This window comes from Pan troglodytes, chromosome 2, assembly GCF_028858775.2.
Source record: "Pan troglodytes isolate AG18354 chromosome 2, NHGRI_mPanTro3-v2.0_pri, whole genome shotgun sequence".
Taxonomy (NCBI): Eukaryota; Metazoa; Chordata; class Mammalia; order Primates; family Hominidae; genus Pan; species Pan troglodytes.
In genome coordinates, this window is record NC_086015.1 from 40,981,190 (window position 1) to 41,004,911 (window position 23,722).

General features: G+C 41.5%; 2 protein-coding genes and 1 pseudogene across 21 annotated transcripts in view; 2 read left to right on the forward strand and 1 right to left on the reverse strand.

The window, feature by feature from the left end:
* Window positions 1-330: 330 nt before the first annotated feature.
* EPM2AIP1 (EPM2A interacting protein 1) lies at window positions 331-22,959 on the reverse strand. 2 transcript variants are annotated; one of them, XR_010155149.1, is made up of 3 exons: window positions 20,188-20,271; window positions 17,029-17,111; window positions 331-431 (listed from the first exon to the last, which is right to left on the reverse strand). XR_010155149.1 is itself a non-coding variant. In XM_063805575.1 (2 exons), the coding sequence occupies exon 1, from the start codon at window positions 22,870-22,872 to the stop codon at window positions 21,049-21,051; it is 1,824 nt and encodes a 607-aa protein (XP_063661645.1). In that variant the 5' UTR covers window positions 22,873-22,959; the 3' UTR covers window positions 15,685-17,057; window positions 20,188-21,048. The 2 variants fall into 2 exon arrangements, 1 of the variants encoding a protein (XP_063661645.1); XM_063805575.1 differs by lacking the exon at window positions 331-431 and having other exon boundaries at window positions 15,685-17,057; window positions 20,188-22,959.
* Window positions 6,051-6,765, forward strand: LOC104005500 (protease-associated domain-containing protein 1-like; annotated as a pseudogene).
* MLH1 (mutL homolog 1) overlaps window positions 22,651-23,722 on the forward strand; it is a 75,257-nt gene continuing 74,185 nt past the window's right edge. For 5 of the 19 annotated variants that reach the window (XM_063805544.1, XM_063805553.1, XM_063805541.1 and 2 more), the window contains exon 1: window positions 23,324-23,460. Coding sequence is in view for 3 of the 19 variants with exons in the window: in XM_001170433.5 (XP_001170433.1) it covers window positions 23,345-23,460 (116 nt within the window). In the remaining 16 variants the exon portion in view is untranslated. Of the gene's footprint in view, window positions 23,688-23,722 lie in introns of all 19 variants that reach the window. The other 14 variants (XM_063805545.1, XM_063805547.1, XM_063805554.1 and 11 more) reach the window with 8 other exon arrangements.

Here is a 23,722-nt window from a genome sequence, read left to right on the forward strand (position 1 = left end):
GGAGCTAGGCCAGTCAGCAGTGACCTGTTGCCCTTGGTTTATTATAAGCAAACTGTTCACAAGAAATGAACTTCTGTTGTTTTATAAATGATATGCATCACAGAACACAGAATAATATCAAAACCACATTAGTTTTTTCATACTTGCTTCATTGACCCCAGGGGAAGAGGGGAGAGCAGGGAGAGGACTTTCTCTTTTTTTAAATACTAATTATATTGAGGTATAAAGAACATATAGTAAGTTCACAGACCTTAAGTATACAGTTTGATGAGTTTTGGCAAATATGTATACCTGTGGAACCAACACCTCAGTCAAGATATAAATACTTACATCAGCCGGGCGCAGTGGCTCATGCCTGTAATCCTAGCACTTTGGGAGGCCAAGGCAGGTGGATCATGAGGTCAGGAGATCGAGACCATCCTGGCTGTCTACTAAAAATACAAAAAATTAGCCAGGCGTGGTGGCACGTGCCTGTAGTCCCAGCTACTCAGGAGGTTGAGGCAGGAAAATCGCTTGAACCCGGGAGGCAGAGGTTGCATTGAGCCAAGATAGCACCACTGCACTCCAGCCTGGGCAACAGAGAGAGACTCCGTCTCAAAAAAACAAACAACAACAACAAAAAAATACATCGACCCAGAAAGTTCCTTCTGTCAGTAGCAGTTCACGCCCCCATGCCCCAACCCTTGGCCTCCCTGCCTTCCCATCTCCACTCCCAACCCTCACTGCTCTGATTATATCACCATTGTTTTGATTCTTCTGCTGTTGATCTTCATAAAACCAGTATATTTCCTTTTGTGTCTGGTTTATTTTCCTCAGAATAATGTTTTTAACATTTATCCATATTGTTATGTGTATCAGTCGTTTCTTCCAGATTAGTACTCTATTGTATGGATAGAGCCTATTTTGTTTACCCATTTCCTGTTGACAGACATTTGGTTTGTTCCCAGTTTTGGATTATAATGAATAAAGCTGCTATGAACATTCTTGAACGATGATCATTTTTGTGGACATATGTTTTGATTTTTTTGTGTAAATACCTAGGAGTGAAATTATTGAGGTATGGTATAGGTTTATGCTTAATTTTACAGAGTACTTAAACTTGATTCTTTTATTTAAAATTGTGATAAAATACACATAACATAAAATGAACCGTCTTAACTGTTTTTAACTGTACAGTGCAGTGGTATGAAGCACATTCACATTGTTGCACAACCATCACCACCATCCATCTGCAGAATTATTTTTATCTTGCAAAACTGGAACTCTGAACCAGGTGCGGTGGCTCACAACTGTAATCTCAGCACTTTGAGAGGCCGAAGCAGGAGGATCGCTTCAGCCCAGGAGTTTGAGACCAGCTGGGGCAATATAGTGAGACACCGTCTCTATAAAAACAAAATAAAAATAGACCAGGCGCGATGGCTCATGCCTGTAATCCCAGCACTTTGGGAGGCCATGGCGGGCAGATTGCCTGAGCTCAGGAGTTCAAGACCAGCCTGCCCAACATGGTGAAACCCCATCTGTACTAAAAATACAAAAAATTAGCTGGGTATGGTGGCGTGTGCCTGTAGTCCAGGTTACTCTGGAGGCTGCAGCAGGAGAATCGTTTGAACCTGGGAGGCGGAGGTTGCAGTGAGCCGAGATCGTGCCACTGCACTACAGCCTGGGCAACAGAGTGAGACTCTATCTCAGAAAAATAAAATAGCCAGGCGCGGTGGCTCATGCCTGTAATCCCAGCACTTTGGGAGGCTGAGGCAGGCAGATCACGAGGTCAGGAGATTGAGACCATCCTGGCTAACACGGTGAAACCCCGTCTCTACTAAAAATAAAAAAAAATTAGCTGGGAGTAGTGGCGGGCGCCTGTAGTCCCAGCTACTCAGGAGGCTGAGGCAGGTGAATGGCGTGAACCCGTGAGGTGGAGCTTGCAGTGAGCCGAGATCATGCCACTGCACTCCAGCCTGGGCGACAGAGCGAGACTCCATCTCAAAAAAAATAAATAAATGAAATGAAATAAAATAAAATAAAAATAGCCAAGTATAGTGATACACGTCTGTAGTACCAGCTACTCAGGAAGCTGAGGTGGGAGGGTCACTTGAGCCCAGGAGTTCAAGGCTGCAGTGAGCTTTGAGCGTGCCATTGTACTCTCCCTGGGTGACAAAGCAAGGCCCTATCTAAAACAAACAAACAAGCAAACAAAAAACCCCAAAACTGGAACTCTGTATCTATTAAACAGTAATCTCTCATTGAGTGGTGTTAAGAGTAAAATTTTTTTTAACAAAAGAAAAAAGTAAAAAGTAAATTTTGAAAAAAGAATTAAAAAAAAAATCTCCATTACCCCCTCCCCCAGCCCCTGGCAACCACCATTCTACTTTCTGTCTTTCTGAATTTGACTACTGCACATAACCTTATATAGGTGGAATCAAACAGTATTTGTCTTTTTGTGACTGACTTATTTCACTTAGGATAGTGCCCTCAGCTTTTAAAAGGAAAGACATTTTGATATATGCTACAACATAATATTCCATTGTATGTACATACCAAATTTTATTAACGAATTCATCTGTCAATGAACATTTGGGTTGCTTCCGCCTTTTGTCTATTGTGAATAATGCTGCCGCGAACATGTTTAAGTCCTTGCTTTCACTTTTTTGTGTATACACCCAGAAGTTGAAATGCTGGATTATATGTAATTCTATTTTTAATATGAGTGACTGCCATACTGTTTTCTATAGTGGCTGCACCGTTTTATGTTCCCACTAAGAGAACATGAGTGTTCCAGTTTCACCATATCCTCACCAACACTTATTTTCTGTTTTGTTGGTGGTAGCCATCCTACTGGATGTAAACTTTATTCATTTTTCGAACCTTTTTAATATGGAATTTTCAAACACACACAAAAGATGAGAGATCTCCAGGTACCCACCACAAGCTTTAATAATGATTAACATTTGGTAGCAGATGGACAAAGATATACCTTCTCTATAGCAGCTATAAGATCAGGGACAAACAAAGATCTATTTGGAACTGCCAACTAAGAATGGTGTTTTGTAGGCTGCCTGATGAATAAGGTTAGATAACTAATGGCCAGTCTTTCAGCCTGTGCTCAAGGGATAGGATAACAATAAAGCATAGTTGGTGAAGGAGCAGCAGATAAAGGTCACAATCAATAGGCCATAAGAGAACCCTCACTATCACTTACCATTCAGACGATTCGCTTCATATTCTAACAAATTATTTTCCTTTCATAAAAGGAAGCTGAAGCTTTTATTTGTGTTTGTGGTGCATGTGATCCATGAGAGGGGACTCAACCAGGTGCTATGTGTGAGTAGTACTTAATCCGACAGTATTAGTGGGCTGGCGGGCTTTCCTGGTTACATGGGAACCCTAGAAACCCAAGCCAAGCACGAAAGCCAAGACTGAATTCTCCAGTAAGTCACCTGGTAGCCTTGACATGCTCATGCTTAAAAAAGAGCCAGTGACCCATTAATAGGAAGCTCCTGAAATGAGTCCTCTGAACATCTGCAAGTATGGTCAGCTACACCTGAGCTGAGACTTGCCTGTTTCCCTGCCAGGAAATCATGGGCTCAGAAATGGCAGGCACCATGTGTATTAACTATATTTCCTTACTTTCTGTCTTCTTGATGTTCTAGCATCAGGTGCCTCTTTGACCTAAGAGACTTCCCCTCCTAGGACTAGCTAATTCCTAGAAATATCAAACCACTCCCCTGTAAGCATGCCATTCCTATGCAAACCAACCAATCCAGAGCCCATACTCGAAACCACTTCCTTTACCTGGCTCTTCCACACCAGAGGGCAATGTTCCTCTGTCCTAATCATTCCCAGGGCTAGATACCAGATAACTACAAATGCTCCTTGACTTATGGTGGGGTTACATCCTAATAAACCCATCATAAGTTGAAAATATCATAAGTTAAAAGTACATTTAAATCAGGTGTGGTGGCACATGCCTGTAGTCCCAGCTATCTTGGGAGGCTGAGACAGGAAGATCACTTGAGGCTGTGGTGCACTATGATCATGCCTGTGAATAGCCACTGCACCCCAGCCTGGGCAACAGAGTGAGACCTCATACCTTAAAAAAAAATTAAAAAACAAGCTCTCACCAGTCGAAGATGAGGCAACATAAGCAATAAGCACTAAAAAGAATAATGACTGCAAACCAAAATAAATAAGAAGATAAAAGTCCACAAGTTTATAAATAAAAGGTTTTATTTAAAAGCCCACAAGTAAAAAAGAGGAGAGAAACGCTAACTCCTAACTCTGAAAATTAGTAACTAAAGGGAAAGAAGCCTTCAACAATTTTTTTTTTTTTTTTTTTTCTGAGACAGAGTCTTGCTCTGTCACTCAGGCTGAAGTACAGTGGCATAATCACAGCTCACTGCACCCTCGAACTCCTGGGCTTAAGCAATTCTCCTGCCTCAGCCTCCCAAGTGGCTTGGACTACAGGTGTGTGCCTCCACACTCGGCTGATTTTAAATGTTTTGTAGAGATGGAGTCTCACTATATTGCCCAGGCTGGTCTCCAACTCCTGAGCTCAAGCAAAACTCCCACCTCAGCCTCCCAAGTAGCCAGGGCCATAGGTGTGCACCACCATGCCCAGCTAATTTTCCTTTTTTCCATTTTGTAGAGATGGGGTCTCGCCATGTTGCCCAAGCTGTTCTCCAACTCCTGAGCTCAGACAATCCTCCCGCCTCGGCCTCCCAGGTGTGAGCCACTATGCCTGGCCAAAAAGTTTTTAATGAAGTCCCCCTGGGGCCAGGCACTGGTTTGGGCACTGAAGATTCAGCAGTAAAGTAAAATAAATTTCCTCATTGATCTTGTCAGTGACTCCTTTGCATGCTTGCTTCACACTATATTTCAAGGTAACCAAATAGTTGTAGTTAGAAAAAGTTCCATCTTACAGAAAACTTTCAGCTAATAAATGTAGAGGGAATGATAAAGTTAGAAAAGTAACTATATTTTAAGTCCTAATGAAACAACAGACCCACACAACAATGACCAACGGATGAAAAATATCAGGTGAAACACTTATACGGAAACTGTCAATGGCAAGATTGGGCTGTAACCACCTGAAACCACTGACCAATCTCGGCATTACTAAAACAGGGCTGACCAGATAGTCTGTGATTCTGATGTAAAGCAATAAGAAGTACATAGCACCACCTTTTCAGTAGCCAACACAGTTAAACCTGAATCTAATCAAGCCTTTAGAATTACCTTTACGATTGGATGAAATATGGAGAGCAGAGGAACAAATTCAACAGCACAAAAAGATAGAAAACAGATAAATCTAGAGTGGGCCACGTTCTACAAAACTGAGCTGGTTTCTTGGTCAAGACAATAGCATGGAAAAAAATGGGAAGTAGGCAAAGGGACTCCTCTGGATTGAATGAAATTTAAGAGACACAATAGCCAAGTATGATGTGTGGACCTTGTTTGGATCTAGATTTGAAGAAATCGATTGTAAAAAGTAATTTTTGAAAACAAATAGGGAAATCTGAATATGGGCTAGGCATTAGTTTTTACCAAAGAATTATTATTAGGTGTGATAATGGTACTGTAATTATGTAAGATTGTAATTATTTATATTGTTTTTACAGATAAAAATAAGACCTTCAGTGCTGAAGAAGGGCACAGTGGCACATGGCACAGCACAGCATCTACATCATCAGTCAAATAAGAATTCTTTTTTTTTTTTTTTTTTTGAGACAGAGTCTCGTTCTGTCGGCCAGGCTGGAGTGCAGTGGCAAGATCTCGACTCACTGCAACCCCTGCCTCCCGGGCTCAAGCAATTCTCCTGCCTCAGCCTCCCGAGTAGCTGGGATTACAGGGGTGTGCCACCATGCCCGGCTAATTTTTTTTGTATTTTTAGTAGAGACGGGGTTTCACCATGTTGGCCAGGCTGGTCTTGAACTCCTGACCTCAGGTAATCCACCCGCCTCGGCCTCCCAAAGTGCTGGGATTATAGGCGTGAGCCACCGTGCCAGGCCCAGTCAAATAATTCAAGGCAGCTGTCAGGCTAAAGTTCGGCGAGCGACACGCGGCTGGGCGGCGGGAGGAAACGCGGCGCCGGGCCGGGCGCTGGAGATGGTCCCCGGCGCCGCGGGCTGGTGTTGTCTCGTGCTCTGGCTTCCCACAGCTTCCGTATCCATGATTATTTGTACTTTCAAGTGCTGAGTCCTGGGGACATTCGATACATCTTCACAGCCACACCTGCCAAGGACTTCGGTGGTATCTTTCACACAAGGTATGAGCAGATTCACCTTGTCCCTGCTGAACCTCCAGAGGCCTGCGGGGAACTCAGCAGGTTTCTTCATCCAGGATCAGATCGCTCTGGTGGAGAGTGGGGGCTGCTCCCTCCTCTCCAAGACTCGGGTGGTCCAAGAGCATGGCGGGCGGGCCGTGATCATCTCTGACAATGCGGTTGACAATGACAGCTTCTATGTGGCGATGATCCAGGACAGTACCCAGCGCACAGCTGACATCTCCGCCCTCTTTCTTCTCAGCCGAGAGGCTACATGATCCGCCGCTCCCTGGAACAGCCTGGGCTGCCATGGGCCATCATTTCCATCCCAGTCAATGTCACCAGTATCCCCACCTTTGAGCTGCAGCAACCGTCCTGGTCCTTCTGGTAGAAGAGTTTGTCCCACATTCCAGCCATAAGTGACTCTGAGATGGTAAGGGGAAACCCAGGAATTTTGCTATTTAGAATTTGGGAATAGCATTTGGGGACAAGTGGAGCCAGGTAGAGGAAAAGGATTTGGGCGTTGCTAGGCTGAAAGAGGGAAACCACACGACTGGCCTTCCCTTCCCCAGGCCCCCCAAGGGTGTCTCAGAAGAGGCAAGAGACAGGCCCCAGGGCTTCTGGATAGAACCTGAAACAAAAGGCACTGAAGGTAGGTGGCCTGAGAGCCATCTGTGACCTGTCACATCTCACCTGGCTCCAGCCTCCCCTACCCAGGGTCTCTGCACAGTGACCTTCACAGCAGTTGTTGGAGTGGTTTAAAGAGCCAGTGTTTGGGGACTCAATAAACCCTCATTGCCTTTTTAGCAATTAAAAAAAAAAGGCAATAAAAGGCATAATATAGGTTTTAGAAATTTATATTTATAATGCGTTTGATGTACAATAAAGATACATTAGTTATTAAACAAGGTATAAAAATACTCAATTCAAGGATATGGAAAAATAATGAAAAAATAACAAAATAGGAAGAATTAATTTTAAAAAGCAGAAGCCAATGAAATAGGAAATAATAATACTGATATATAGGCTGGGTGTGGTGGCTCATGCCTGTAATCCCAGCAATTTAGGAGGCCAAGGCAGGAGGATTGCTTGAGCCTAGGAGTTGGAGAACAGCCTGGGCAATATAGGAAGACCCCATCTCTACAAAAAATTTAAAATCAGCCAGACATGGAGGTGTGTGCCTGTAGACCCAGCTGCAGGGGAGGATCACCTGAGCCCAGGATCCTGAAGCTGCAGTGTGCCGTGTTTGCACCACTGCACTCCAGCCTGGGTGACAGAGGGAGACCCTGTCAGGAAGGAAAGAAGAGAGGAAGGAAGGAAATAATAATAATAATATATAAATGCAGGAACAAATTATTTTAAAAAGACAAAAATAATCTGTGGTGAGCCTAATTAAGAAAAAGAGAAAGCCCATGAGAGAGGGAGCATAACCTGAGATACAGAGAAAACAAAAATGCTAAAAAATAACTCAATAAATTTGAAAACCTTAATGAAAAACTCCCTAGGAAAATTTGTTAAAATTGAAATTAATTCAATATGTGTAAGATAGAAGAAATGGAAAAGTTGTCAAAGAACTACCTAAAGTGAAGCTGGGTGCGGTGGCTGACACCTGTAATCCCAGCACTTTGGGAGGTTGGGGGCGAAAGGATCATTTGAGCTCAGGAGTTCAAGACCAGCCTAGGCAACATGGCAAAAACCCCATCTCCACCAAAAAAAACCATTAAAATTAGCCAGGTGTGGTAGAGTGTGCCTGTAGTTCCAGCTACTAAGGAGGCTGTGGTGGGAGGATCACTTGAACCTGGAGGTCAAGGCTGCAGTGAGTTGTGATTATCCCACTGCACAGCCTGGGTGACAGAGCAAGACCCTGTCTCAAAAAAACCAAACCAAAATAAACCGAAAAAAAAAAAACCTAAAGTGACACCATCCTCATTCTTTCTTAAAAAATGAATTATTGGCCGGGTGCGGTGGCTCACGCCTATAATCCCAGCACTTTGGGAGGCCAAGGCAGGTGGATCACGAGGTCAGGAGATCGAGACCATCCTGGCTAACACGGTGAAACCCCATCTCTACTAAAAATACAAAAAATTAGTCGGGCGTGGTGGCGGACACCTGTAGTCCCAGATACTCGGGAGGCTGAGACAGGAGAATGGCGTGAACCCGGGAGGCGGAGCTTGCAGTGAGCCAAGATCATGCCACTGCACTCCAGCCCGGGCGACAGAGCAAGACTCCGTCTCAAAAAAAAAAATTATTTTACTGATGTATAATAGGTATACATAGATTTGGAGTACATGTGATTAATAAAGTTCAAATTGGTGTACTTGGGACATCCATCACCTTAAATATTTTTCTTTACACTGGAAACATCCAAGCTATTCTCTTCTAGCTACTTTGAAATGTACAAGATTACTGTAAATTATCAAACACTAGGTCATATTTCTTCTATAAAACCATATATTTGTATCAGTTGATCAACTTCTCTTCCTCGTCTCCTCCTGATACCTTTCCTGGCCTCTGGTAACCATAAATCTACTCTCTATCTTCATGAGATCCAATTTTTTAGTTTCCACATATGAGTAAGAGCATGTGATATTTGTCTTTCTGTGCTTGACTTATTTCATTTAGCATGATGACCTTTAATTCCATGTTGCTACAAATGACAGGATTTCATTTTTATGGCTGAATAATATTCTATTTTGTATATGTACCACATACACATTTTCTTTTTCCTTTTCTTTTTTTTTTTTTTTTTTTTTTTTTTTTGAGATGGAGTCTCACTCTGTTGCCCAGGCTGGAGTGCAGTGGTTCCATCTCAGCTCACTGCAAGCTCTGCCTCCTGGGTTCACGCCATTCTCCTGCCTCAGCCTCCCGAGTAGCTGGGACTACAGGCGCCCGCCACAACGCCCGGCTAGTTTTTTTTGTTTTGTTTTGTTTTGTTTTTGTTTTTTGTATTTTTAGTAGAGATGGGGTTTCACCGTGTTAGCCAGGATGGTCTCAATCTCCTGACCTTGTGATCTGCCTACCTTGGCCTCCCAAAGTTCTGGGATTACAGGCGTGAGCCACCGTGCCTGGCCCATATCCACATTTTCTTTACCTATTCATCCGTTGATGAGTACTTTGATTCCATATTTGAGCTATTGTGAGTAGTGCTGCAACAAACATGAGAGTGCAGATACCTCTTTCGTATATAGATTTTCTTTCTTTTGGATATACACTCAGTAGTGGAATTGCTGGATCATATGGTAGTTCTAGTTTTAGTTTTTTGAAGAAACGCCATACTGTTCTCCATAGTGACTGTACTAATTTACATTCCCAACAGTGTACAAGGGTTCCCCTTTCTCCACATCCTCACCAGCATCCGTTATTGCCTGTTGTTTTGATAAAAGCCATTTTAACTGGGGTAAGCTGACATCTCATTGTAGTTTTGATTTGCATTTATCTAACGATTAGTGATGTTGAGCACTTCTTCATGTACCTGTTGGCCATTTGTGTGTCTTCTTTTGAGAACTGTCTATTCAGATCTTTTGTCCATTTTTAAATTGGATTTTTTTTTCTATTTGTTTGAGCTCCTTGAATATTCTGGTCACTAACTCCTTGTTAGATGGGTAGTTTGCAAATATTTTCTCCTATTCTGTGGGTTGTCTCTTTAGTCTGTTGATTGTTTTCTTTGCTGTGCCGCTTCTTAGCTTGATGTAAGCTCACTTGTCTACTTTCGCTTTGGTTGCCTGTGCCGTTGAGGTCTTACACAAAAAAAAATTTGCCCAGATCACTGTCCTGAAGAAGAAACTGTCTCCAGTTTCTTCTAACAGTTTCACATTAAAGTCTTTTTTTTTTCTTTAAGACGGAATCTTGCCCTGTTGCCCAGGCTGGAGTCCAATGGTGTGATCTCGGCTCACTGCAACCACAGCCTGTGGGTTCACGCCATTCTCCTGCCTCAGCCTCCTGAGTAGCTGGGACTACAGGTGTACGCCATCATGCCTGGATAATTTTTTGTATTTTCAGTAGAGATGGGTTTTCACCATGCTGGCCAGGCTGGTCTCGAACTCCTGACATCGTGATCTGCCCGCCTCAGCGTCCCAAAGTGCTGGGATTACAGGTGTGAGCAACCGTGCCTAGCCCAGACTTAGGTCTTTAATCAATTTTGATGTGATTTTTTTTTTTGTATGGTGAGAGATAGTTTATTTCTTCTGCATATAGTTATCCAGTTTTCCCAGTAACACTTATTGAAGAGACTGTCTTTTTCCCATTGTATATTCTTGGTACCTTTGTCAAAGATGAGTTGGCTGGGTGGATTTACATGAGTTCTCTATTCTGTTCCATTGGTCTATGTCTCTATTTTTATGCCAGTACCATGCTAATTTGGTTACTACAGCTTTGCAGTAAATTTTGAAGTCAGGTAGTGAAATGCCTTCAGCTTTATTATTTTTGCTCAGGATTGTTTTGTCTATTAGGGGTCTTTTCTAGTTCCACATAAATTTAAGGATTTTTTTTCTATTTCTGTGAAGAATGTCATTGGTATTTTCACAGGTTTTGCATTGAATTGGTAAGCTGCATTGAGTAGAATTGCCATTTTATTTGAGACGGGATCTTCACTCTGTCACCCAGTCTAGAATGCAATGGTGTGATCATGGCTCACTTTATGATCATGGTTCACTGTAGCCTTGACCTTCACTGGGCTCAAGTGATCCTCCCACTTTCAGCCCCTCAAGTGGCTGGGACTGCACGTGCATACCACCACAACTTTTTTTTTTTTTTTAATTTTTTATAGAGACAGGGTCTCACTATGTTGCCCAGGCTGCTAGTGACCCTCCCACTTTGGCTTCCCAATGTGCTGGGATTACAGGTGCGAGCCATCGCATTCAGCTATCATTTTAACAATAGTAATTCTTCCAGTCCATGAACATGGAATCTCTTTTGTGTGTGTGTGTCCTCCTCAACTTCTTTTATGCTTTATAGCTTTCACTTCTTTGGTTAAAATGATCCCAGGTATCTGCAGCTATTGTAATTGGGACTGCATTTTTTTTCCCAAATTTTTCTCTCTTGGTGTATATAAATATTACTGTTTTTTGTATCTTGCAATTTTACTAAATTCATTTATCAGTTTTTTTTTTTTTTTTTTTTTGGTGAGGTCTTTAGGTTTTTCTAAATATAAGATCATGTCATCTGTGAACAAGTCTAATTTGACTTCTTCCTTTTCCATTTTTTTCTTTTTTTGAGATGGAGTCTCGCTCTGTCACCCAGGCTGCAGTGCAGTGGTGCCATTTCGGTTTACTGCAACTTCTGCCTCCTGGATTCAAGTGATTCTCCTGACTCAGCCTCAGGAGTAGCTGGGATTACAGGCGCCCGCCACCATGCCTGGCTAACTTTTGTATTTTTAGTAGAGATGGGGTTTCACCATGATGGCCAGGCTGATCTTGAACTCCCGACTTCAGGTGACCCACCTGCCTCAGCCTCCCAAAGTGCTGGTGTTACATGTGTGAGCCACCGTGCCCGGCCTTTCCTTTTCAATGTTGATGCCCTTTTTAAATTTTTCTTTTCTAATTGCTCTGGCCAGTCCCATTCCTTTAGAAATAAGGGTGTTGCTCTGTCACCCAGGCTGGTCTTGAACTCCTGGGCTTAAGTGATCCTCTCACATCAGCCTCCTGAGTGGCTGGGATTACAGGCATGCACCACTGTGCCCAGCTAGTTCCATTCTTTTCAGATAAATTTTTTCAAATCCTCTAGAAACAGGTAATATTTGTGCTTTTTAAACAGTTCAGAATACACACAAAATATAAAATGTTTCTAATATTTATTATATATCTAACATATTGATAATCTAATAGAATTCCAGATTCCTAAAGGATTTCTGTATAAGCACTGAGAGATAACCTGTCTTAGCCATTGCTAGTCAGAACCAAAGAAAATACCATGAAGATTCTGAGGTCTTCCACCAAAAAAAGTTTCTTAAAAGAAATGGAGGCATGAAGGCAGTCAGGTAATGACAGCAATGACAGAATGAGAAAAGTACTGCAACAGTTCAAAAAACTGCTTTTTCTTCCTGGTTCTGCTACATAATTCAAGATAACTTTAACAACCTCTCTGGGGCCCAATTTCTTTACATTGCAAAGAAGTTGGAATAAATTATCTTTCTATGAACCCTTTAATACTCAGTTCCACAAATTCTGACTCAGAGGGTTCAGTGAGAACTCCAATAATTGGGAGGCAATAAACTCATTGGATAGCTTTGAGTAAGACGACTTTTGGTGTGCCTGTCAGTTCATATCCTCCTATAAAGTCTCCAACCTCAACCCATCCCAACCACAGGCCTGGGGGCCTGTAGCTATGTATTATGGATCCTTTTAGGAAAAAGTATCTTGCTAGTCACAACTATGTTCTCCCTTGAAGAAAAATGAGCAGGTGAAGCTACTGTTCAGAGAGAATGAAGCGGATGTGCAAACGGACCACAGACAACCATCATGGTAGGAAATACCACTTGCTTTACTGCTGAATCTCCAGTGCCTAGATCAGTGCCTGGCCCTAGCAGGTTTTCATCAAATAATTATTGAAGGACCACTGAATTTCATTCCCTCATGTGGTTTCCATGAGATACTTCTGTATTTCTCTAATCATTCAATTATTCCTCCCCCTTAAGCTAGCGCAAGTTCCTTTCTTACAACCAGAAAGCCCTTCCAAATACATTATGATATTCTCCCCTTCATAGCCACCACTTACTTCACTACAGGTATATGTCAGGCCTCAGGAAAGACAACACCAAAGACTGGATCACATGTCCCCACTCAGGAATACAGAATTGGCACATGAGATTAGGTCAGTTGGTCAGCAGCACTAAAGGTGGTGATAGACACCAATGCAGTGCATAAAGGCTGGCCGGCAGGCGAAGTGATAAGAAAGCAGACACAGAGAGGAAAGTAGACAATGGTGGCTCTGAGACATCCCTATATTTTCCTGCTATGGACTGAATGTTTGTGTCTCCCACACCCCCATTCATATGTTGAAATTCTAACATCCAACAGTATTTCGAGGTGGGGCCTTTGCAGGCAACTAGTTCATAAATGTGGAGCCCTCATGATGGGATTAGCGCTCTTGATTGTGATGGTTTCACACATTTATGTCAAAACCAATCAAATTTTCTACTTTAAATACGTGCAGTTTCTTGTACTTCAATTGTATATGAAAGTTGTAAAAAATGTGGAGAGTTCAGTTATTAACTGATTTCAGTTAGAACAACCAATAATATACCAATAAGGGTAAAACATTTAAGGAGATCCCTTATGACTGTGCTATTTTGGACTTAATATCAGTACTTACTGATTTATTCCACTGCTTTCCCAACTCCCTTCACCCTCTGCTCCCATAAAAGTGAACAATTATGAATGTCATAACCAAATTGGTAAACTCAGGCTGGGCATGGTGGCTCATGCCTGGAATCCCAGCACTTTGGGAGGCCAAGGCGGGTAGATCACTTGAGATCAGGAGTTCAAGACCAGCCTGGCCAACATGGTGAAACTCCATCTCTACTAAAAATACAAAAAATCAGTCAGGCGTGGTGGTGCGCGTCTGTAGTCCCAGCTACTTGAGAGGCTGAAGTAGAAGATGAACGCAGGAGGCAGAGGTTTCAATGAGTCGAGATCTCGCCACTGAACTCCAATCTGGGTGACAGAGCGAGACTCAAAAAAAAAAAACAAAAATTGGTAAACTCTAATTTAGAATTAGTAGAATTAGGAGGCAAGATCTTACACGTTCCTCAAATTTGTCAAGATTTTGCATTTTAATTTCTAAATCCCTTCCAGGAGTTAAACATCAGTATAAATTGGGGTAACTGATTTAACATAAACCAGTGTTATAGCTTATGTCAAAACTATCTACTTAGATTACAATCTCTTTTAAGGAAAAGGCCACATCATTAATTTTGATTCCCAAGTTTACAAGCACCATGTCTAGTACAGAGGAGAGTGAGAAGGAACAGGGAAAGGGATAAAGGATATGAGGTAAGATGGTAGGAAGAAAAAGGGTATGTGTGCAGAGTATGTGTGGGTGCAGATTATGCAGGGTCTTGTAGGCCATGATAGACATTGGACTTTAGTCTGATTGTGATACAAAGCCATTGGTGATTTTGAGCAGACAAGTGGTATGGTCTGATTTATATGAATATACACACATACACACCTATTTTGTTTTGCTTGAGATGGAGCCTTGCTCTGTCGCCCAGGCTGGAGTGCAGTGGCATGATCTCAGCTCACTGCAACCTCCGCCTCCTGGGTTGGAGCGATTCTCCTGTCTCAGCCTCCTGAGTAGCTGGGATTACAGGCATGCACCACCACACCTGGCTAATTTTTGTATTTTTAGTAGAGATGGGGTTCCACCATATTGGCCAGGTTGGTCTCGAACTCCTGACCTTAGGTGATGCACCTGCTTCGGCTTCCCAAAGTGCTGGGATTACAAGTGTGAGCCACCGTGCCTGGCCTAATTTATATTTTAAAATAAGGATCACTCTGAATGCTATGTAGAGAATAAACTATACGAGGAAAATATAGAAGCAGGGTACATACCAAAGAGTATGCCAAGAATGGGTGCACATGCTCACTGAAAGACAGATGTGATCATTTTCATAGTAACTTTATTCATAATGACCACAAGCTGGAAACAACCTAAATTTCTATCAACGGTAGAATGGGTAAGTTGTGATGTAGTCACACAATGGAATACTACACGGAAGTAAAACATGAACTGCTACTACATATAACATGGATTACTCTCACAGATACAATGTTGAACAAGACACGGAAAAGTGCATATAATTATTTCACTTACATAAAGTTTTAAAACAGGCAAAACTAATCCGTGGTGATAAAAGGGGTTGGTGGGGGGCCTGGGGAACATAAGGACACCTACTGAAGTGCTAGAAATATTCTATATTTTGCCCTGGGTGGTGCATTCAAGGGCATATATAAAAACCCCACTGAGGTGTACACTTAATATCGGTACACTTTTAAATTTTACCTCAGTAACAAGTTGAAAATATATTGGAAGAAAGCATATAAATGAAGATGTTAATCAGTGGTGTTGTCTTCCAAATATTTCTGGTTTTTCTCCCAGGTATATGCAAGGATCACACTCCTCATAGAACTTTAATGTGGCTATGTGATTTGCTTTGGCCAATGAAAGTCCTTTAAGAGTCCTTAAGTGATTTGCCATACTCTTTTTTCATTTCCCAAAGTTAGCACCCACACTCCTGATGGTATCTGCTTTGTCAGCCTGAGACCCAGAATGAAGGCAACTTAGAGCACAAATTGGTGAACTTTTTCTGTAAAGGGCCACAGAATAAATATTTTAGGTTTTGTGAGATGTACACACTCTGTAGCAACTACTCAGCTCTGCCATTGTAGAACCAAAGTAGCCACAGATAATAAATAAATGGACAAGGCTATATTCCAGTAAAACTTTATTTAGATAAACAAGGAGCTAGACAGATTTTGCCCATGGACCATAGTTTGATCATGGCCAACCTATGATCTAAACCAAAGTCCCTAGGCAAGTTGCAATAGAAAAGTTGTGTGAGACAGTGAGATTTTGCCTTTGTTATTCAATGGCAAGCTAGCCCATGCTGACACAGAAATTGGTCCCTTGTTTTTTAAAATGCTAAAATACTGAACACTGGCTTAATGGTTAGCTGGCAGGCATTCAGGAAATTGCTATCAGAAGATGGAAGAAATAACTTACACAAGGGTAATTTATATTATGGAAAGGTGAAACTGCCCCTTGAGATAACCTGAAAGGCAGATCATCTACCCTTTACTAAAGAAAAAGACAGAAAAACAAAATATTTTGTAGTTGCTGTTCACTGCACTTGACAAAACGTACAGAAAAGAGATGAACTCAGAAAAGACTGCTCAGTTTGCAGGCAAAAATGAAAAGGAAGAGAATTCAAATTCAAGTACTTACTGGGTAGGATGAGGCAACATTTTAATATCAAAAAGAAAGATAAAAATGGGAAATCCTTTTAAAAATAAATAAAAAGAGAAATCCCTTAGCCAAAAGGTTGATTAAAAGCCAGTTTTGCTGCCGGGTGCAGAGGCTCACAAGTATAACACCAACATTTTGGGAGCCCGAGGCGGGCGGACTGCTTGAGTCCAGGAGTTCGAGACTAGCCTGGGCAATACAGCAAGACCCTGTCTCCACATATAAATACAAAAATTAGCTGGGTGTACTCGTGTATACCTGTATTCCCAGCTACTTAGGAGGCTGCAGTGGGAGAATTGCTTGAGCCAGGAAGGCAGAGATTGCATTGAGCTGAGATTGTACCTCTGCACTCCAGCCTGGGTGACAAAGTGAGACCCTGCCTCAAAAAAAAAAAAAAAAAAAAAAAAAAAAAGCCAGTTTTGCAGCAAGCACCAAATCACTGGATGACTATGACACCTACTGTTAAGATCTCTGAATGACTTAATATGCCTCAGACTAAAACTCCAACTAAGATTATACTAGTTAATCCCATAAATTGGTCAGAATGGCTTAAGGAAATAGACTAAGGGTGTCGCTTTCCCACCTAAGCCTGAAAAGCCTCAGTTACCCAGAAATTAAGTTCAGAGAGGCATGGGAACAAGAAGGCAAAGAAATACAGCAAACTTTAGAAGTATACATTAACTAGATGTCACTTTTGGGTCATCTCCCTTTGGGTGATAAGGACATTCTGCAGGTGTAAAAACAAGTGAACTGAATATATAGTGACCAGAAGGGCTGAGTCAGTCTTCTACTTTGTTAAATTTACTTACTTTTAAATCCCAGAAGAGCCAAAAATCATCTGTAAAGGAAAGTAGCAAGTAAATAGCATGCCATTTTCTCCTAGTGTTGATGCCTACAAAAGGAAAAATGATTATTAACTCTTAGGCGGCATTATCTTTTTCCAATACTAAATGTAACATTTAGTAAAAACATATTGTTTTAGTTCACTAAGTAGTTGTCTAATCTTTTCCCTCTATATGTAGGTTCCTTTGGAAATTAAAAAAAAAAAAAAAAATATATATATATATATATATGACACTGTTTACAAAGGGTAAAAAAAAATAAGATTCTATACATGGATATGCAAACTTAATATTACATAGTGGATTTGGTGTGTATATCTGGTTTTGAATCCTGAGTTTACTACTTACTGTGTTTACCAGGGAAAACCACAATTTGTTATCCTTCTCTCCTTTCATACAACACAGAAAACCACAATTTGTTTAACAGTCACATAATACATATTTAAGTCACATGCTAAGCACTACACTAAATTCTGAGAACACAACAATGAGGTCCCTAGTTACAAAGAACTTGTCTTCATTTTTCAATTAGTAATATGTGGATAAAAGTTACCCAATGGACAGTCTAAGGCAGAATGACTGTGAAGGTCAAATAAGACTGTGAAAAAGCTTCAAAAATTGTAAAACACTACACAAATATTCGTTTGTCCAAACATTTATTGAAATGCCAGGCATTGTGCTAAGCACTAGAGATATAACAGTGAACAAGGCTTATATGGTCCCTGCCCTTACAAAGCTTACAGTCTAGCAGTGATAAATAAGCAGTAACAATAAAGTGTGCCAAGTGTATGTCTGGGAAAGAACAGGGTGTATAGGGAATGGATAGTAAGGGCACCTAATCTAGAGGGCATCAATGAAGGTTTCCTAGATGAAGTGGCATACTGAGACCTTAAAGATGAAGATAAATTTGTATTGTACCCTAAGAGCAATGGTGAAAGCAATGCAGTGACATGATCAGTAAGTCTTTTGGAGCAATTTGGTTGTAGTGTAGAAAGGAATAAAAATAAAAAACAGGGAGACTAATAAGGAGGCTGTTGCTATAATTTAGGTAGGTTGATGGCCTGAATTAAAATGGTAGCATTGGAGAATGGTTGGTAGTGGTAATGCCATTTAGTGAAAGAGGAAACATGAGAGGAGGAGCAGGATTGGGGGCAAGATCAATGACATGTAGTGCCTGAGACAGCAAAGAGCATTTGTTAGCAATTAGATACATCAATTAGGGAAGATCTAGAAAGGAGATATGAATCTGAGTCATTTGCATATAAATGGTAAGGAAACCATGGAAGGAAATGAGATCAGCTAGCGAGATGACACAGAACAAGGCAGTCTAAAACAAATTTTTTTTAAAAAATACGAAGAACAGATATTGAAGGGAAGAGGTGCCTGCAAAGACTAAGAAAGCACACCTGGAGATGGTATCTCCTCAAAGCTAGAGTAATCAAGTGTTCAAGTGTTTCAAGGAGAGTAAGACTATTAACAAGGACTTAGCATAGTAGAGCAATTTGAGTGGCAATACGGGACACTGGGAATACAAATTTGTCAAGAAAACTAGTAGGAATGAGCTATAGGACAGTAACTGGTAAGGACCTAAGAATTTTTTTTTTAATGTACGTATTTTAACTATATTCACTGCTACAACAGGACCAGTAACAACTATATTTATTTAAAAAAAAAAAAGACTGCCATGCAGTTACAGAATTACTTAATACAGAAAACAGTAAAATACACTTTTTTCTTTTTCTTTTTCTTTTTTTTTTTTACAAACAAGACTAGCTTATAGCAAATTCTGTACAGCTAAGGGTCAATTTAAAATCCTTGGCTTATATCTCCCCCTCACTCAATGACTACATGATGCAAACTAATTTTATTAACACCTTAAGCAAAACATACTGGAATTTCACAAAATGTACAAGATTTCAATATTTAAGGAACTGGGGTTAGAAAGCAGAAGTGGCTTTCAGGTCTTCCAGTCTTTCTCTCAAGTAATAAAGCTCTGCCGTGAATATTCAAAGCTATTGGGAAATTACCGATAGATTTTTCTGTTTTTTTTTCGGTTTTCCACTATGTTGTTTCTCTAGATATGTAAGCTTACTCTATTAACCAAAATCTCAGCTTGACCATTCTTGATAAGTACCTAATCGACATGTAACTTTTTTTCTGCCTTAAATATGTATAACAGGACAGAGCCCTTAAATCTGATTCAATTATTAATTCCTGATTTACAAGTGCTATTGTGAGCTAACAGAACTTATCAATGCCTTTATTGCACTTTACTAGCCAAATTTAGAAGGTTGGAATTAGTCTCTCCTATCTAGTATTCTGTCAGTTTGCCCAGCTTGTACTTTTATTTTTGCTTCTAATGGTAATCTGCCCTATCCCTTGAAATAAAATAATCTACATTTTGGGAGGGCTAATTCTTCATTGTGCCAGGCTGTCCCATGCACTGCAGGGGTGAGTGTCTTTAGGCTTAAATGCCAACAGAAGCCCCTAGTAAATATGACAACCAAAAAAGTGCCCCTACACATTTCTCAGCATCCTCTGGAAGGACAGGTTACTGCCTCTAGTTGAAAGCCACTGGCACAACTTTGGTTTTTAGGCTCTTATGCCATTTATTTTAATTGCCCAGACCTCAATTCCACCTAAATTCTTAGTTATAGCCTGGTTCCTTGAATTTGCTGGATTAGTAACCACAGATTAAGGTGTTTCAATAGTTAAGACAGGACTTTGGAACATGAGTTTTTAAATTGTATAATACTTGAGAGGATCTATGAATATAAATTGGGTCCTGTTTATAATTAGTTTTACATAATGAACTTTAAGATTGCCTTTTCATGGTGAACAGAAGTTTGGAAATTACTGTTTTGGCACAAAGCAGATTATCTTAATAGAAATACAGAATTACTGCAATCTGTGAATAAGACTGCTTTTAAATATTTCTACTTATGTGCTATCTTAAATATAGAATGTGTACAACAGTTCCAAATTTTAGAATAAATCCATTTCTAGCATCTAACAAAATCTGATACTGTATCATTTTAAAACAAAGTGTTTACTGTAGGCAGGATTTTTTAAAATAAAGCAGCAATACCCACGCAGATAAGACAAAAAAGCTAAAATATCTCACACCTCCTAATCCTGGAGTGCAATCTTTTTTCCTCATCGTTTTTGATAGGGCCAAACTTGTGTCTACAGTAAAAAAAAAAAAAAAAGAATTACTAACTGGCAACCATTAAGATTCTATACTTACCATAGTCCTTTAATAGGCAAGCTGATAAAATAGCCCGCAGTTATTAAAAAAAAAAAAATCCAAGGAAAACCCCCAATAATTAGTCTTATCTCCAAATTGCAACTTAAAAATGATTCTAATGACTTCCTCTATCAGTAATGTGGTATCACTGAGGTGGGTGATGGGGAGGGAAGAGGGAAGAAATCTGTCAATATTACCTTCGAACTCAGAAATGTTTAAAAAAAAAGTCTCAAACATTTTGATAGTTAGACAAAACACCTCCACTGTTATGTATGGGCTTCCTTTTTGGAAACTTATGAACTTGCTATGTGAGTTTCTGCAAATTGGTTCAAAAGCACATTTAAGGAGTTGATAATTTAAGACTATATGAATCAGAATTTTAACACTCCATTAAAATAAAAGCTGAAATTTTTGGCATTTATCTTCAGAACACCTAAAAAACAGACTGCAAATTCAACTCACATTAATACTAAATCTCTTTAAAATTAACTATATCATAAAAGACAATGACTTTGTCACTAAACTAAGTTTTAAAAAAGGTGGCATTCTCATGTTTCAGTCCCATGCTGCCATTTGAGATGAAAAAAAAGGCAACTGTCAGAATTTTAATTGTGATCAGTTTGGACGGCTGGTACTTGGTACTTTCTCACAATCCAAATTAGTAAACTTGAAAACTCAAACCAGTTTTTGCTTTTAGAATTAAATTCTTGTTGAGTTTTTCAATCTTGTACTACAAAGCCTTATGGATTAGATTCATTTCTTTCTCTCACAAGATCATCCCAACCGGGCTCCATTTCAGTTGTGGCAACCCGAAACAGGGCTTGGAGATGCTCATCTGTTAATGGCTGACTCAAAGTGTGTTGGTTTCGAGTCAAATATGAAAAAGCCTTTTCACAGATTTGGTTACTATCAAACAAGGATGCCACCTTACAGGCAACCCCTTTGATAATTGGGTAGGATTCAGCAGACAATCCAGCATAAAACTGCCCCAAGTCTTTGATTCTGTATTCATTCCAAAGATTAGTGTTTGCCTGAAGTTTTGTTAGCTCCACCCTCACTGAAATAGGTGCATATTCAGGTTTAAAGTTAAATGGATTTGAAAAAAGTTCTAAGTCCTTTTTAATGAACCTGAGGTCCTTAAAATGTCTCTCAAATTCTTTTTGGAGACGACAGATCACCATTTGATACCTATCAGGATCAAATATTTTTTGATCTTCCTTATTTTGCTGTTTTAGCTCATCAACAACTTCTCTGAGGGCAGGAAAGTCTGTTAGATTTTTTTCCTCAATATGTCTTTGAAATAAATTCAGCTTAACTTCGAAAGTACAAATATGGTCAAAGGCAGCAGCAGCAAAGACTTTACTAACTCGTAATTCTTCACTGAGTTCTCGAAGGTGTTCCATAATGTCCACCAAGAAGCCAAAGTCACAAAGCCATTGTTTGTCTGAGAAGTGGACTGTTGTTGCCCCTACTGAAACCAAGAACGCTTCCATTTCTTTTCTTAGAGAGAATATTAGTTTTAAAGTTTTCCCTCTCCTAAGCCAATTGTTCAGACATCGTCCATTAACCCTTTCACCATGCTCTGATTCAGATTCCGTTAGTAAAGTCTGAAATTCAGGTCGCCTAACGCCTCTGGTCTTAATCAAAACTATCCATTCGGATATGGTATTTATGATCTGATTAACATCTACATCATAGGAGCTCAACAGTTCCAAGTGAAGAAATCCTGAATAATGAATGACATTCCAACAGTTGGGGCTTACGGCCTTTTCTCTCATGTATGAGACGAGTCCTGAGTTCTCACCAATCATCCTCAAAGTATGGGTCGTGGTCAGTCCAACCATTCTCTGCAAGCTAAGCCCTGCTGTCTGCAGGGCCTCTAGGATTGCCGACATGAGCGCACCAACACTGAAATGATGAGTCAGGTTGATTATGGTCAGAAGATCTTCTTGTACCTCCAACTCAGGGCCTACACCGCGGATAAAGACCAGGAGGTAGTTCTCATAGGCCACAAAAGCCTGGTCGTCCAAGGCAAGAGAATAGGCTTTAAAATCCCTGGCTCGGTTAAAAAGCTGGTTGCGTAGATTCCTGTCAATGCTCAGGATCCTCTGCCTTGTGATCTCTGGAGATAAGTCAACGCCTTGCAGGACGCTTACATGCTCGGGCAGTACCTCTCTCAGCAACACCTCCATGCACTGGTATACAAAGTCCCCCTCACCCCAGCCGCGACCCTTCAAGGCCAAGAGGCGGCAGAGCCCGAGGCCTGCACGAGCAGCTCTCTCTTCAGGAGTGAAGGAGGCCACGGGCAAGTCGCCCTGACGCAGACGCTCCACCAGGGCCGCGCGCTCGCCGTCCGCCACATACCGCTCGTAGTATTCGTGCTCAGCCTCGTAGTGGCGCCTGACGTCGCGTTCGCGGGTAGCTACGATGAGGCGGCGACAGACCAGGCACAGGGCCCCATCGCCCTCCGGAGGCTCCACCACCAAATAACGCTGGGTCCACTCGGGCCGGAAAACTAGAGCCTCGTCGACTTCCATCTTGCTTCTTTTGGGCGTCATCCACATTCTGCGGGAGGCCACAAGAGCAGGGCCAACGTTAGAAAGGCCGCAAGGGGAGAGGAGGAGCCTGAGAAGCGCCAAGCACCTCCTCCGCTCTGCGCCAGATCACCTCAGCAGAGGCACACAAGCCCGGTTCCAGCATCTCTGCTCCTATTGGCTGGATATTTCCTAGTCCCCGAGCTCCTAAAAACGAACCAATAGGAAGAGCGGACAGTGATCTCTCTAACGCGCAAGCGCATATCCTTCTAGGTAGCGGGCAGTAGCCGCTTGAGGGAGGGACGAAGAGACCCAGCAACCCACAGAGTTGAGAAATTTGACTGGCATTCAAGCTGTCCAATCAATAGCTGCCGCTGAAGGGTGGGGCTGGATGGCGTAAGCTACAGCTGAAGGAAGAACGTGAGCACGAGGCACTGAGGTGATTGGCTGAAGGCACTTCCGTTGAGCATCTAGACGTTTCCTTGGCTCTTCTGGCGCCAAAATGTCGTTTGTGGCAGGGGTTATTCGGCGGCTGGACGAGACAGTGGTGAACCGCATCGCGGCGGGGGAAGTTATCCAGCGGCCAGCTAATGCTATCAAAGAGATGATTGAGAACTGGTACGGAGGGAGTCGAGCCGGGCTCACTTAAGGGCTACGACTTAACGGGCCGCGTCACTCAATGGCGCGGACACGCCTCTTTGCCCGGGCAGAGGCATGTACAGCGCATGCCCACAACGGCGGAGGCCGCGGGGTTCCCTGACGTGCCAGTCAGGCATTCTCCCTTTCCGCAAACCGTGTGTTTCTTTACCGCTCTCCCCCGAAACCTTTTAAGGGTTGTTTGGAGTGTAAGTGGAGGAATATACGTAGTGTTGTCTTAATG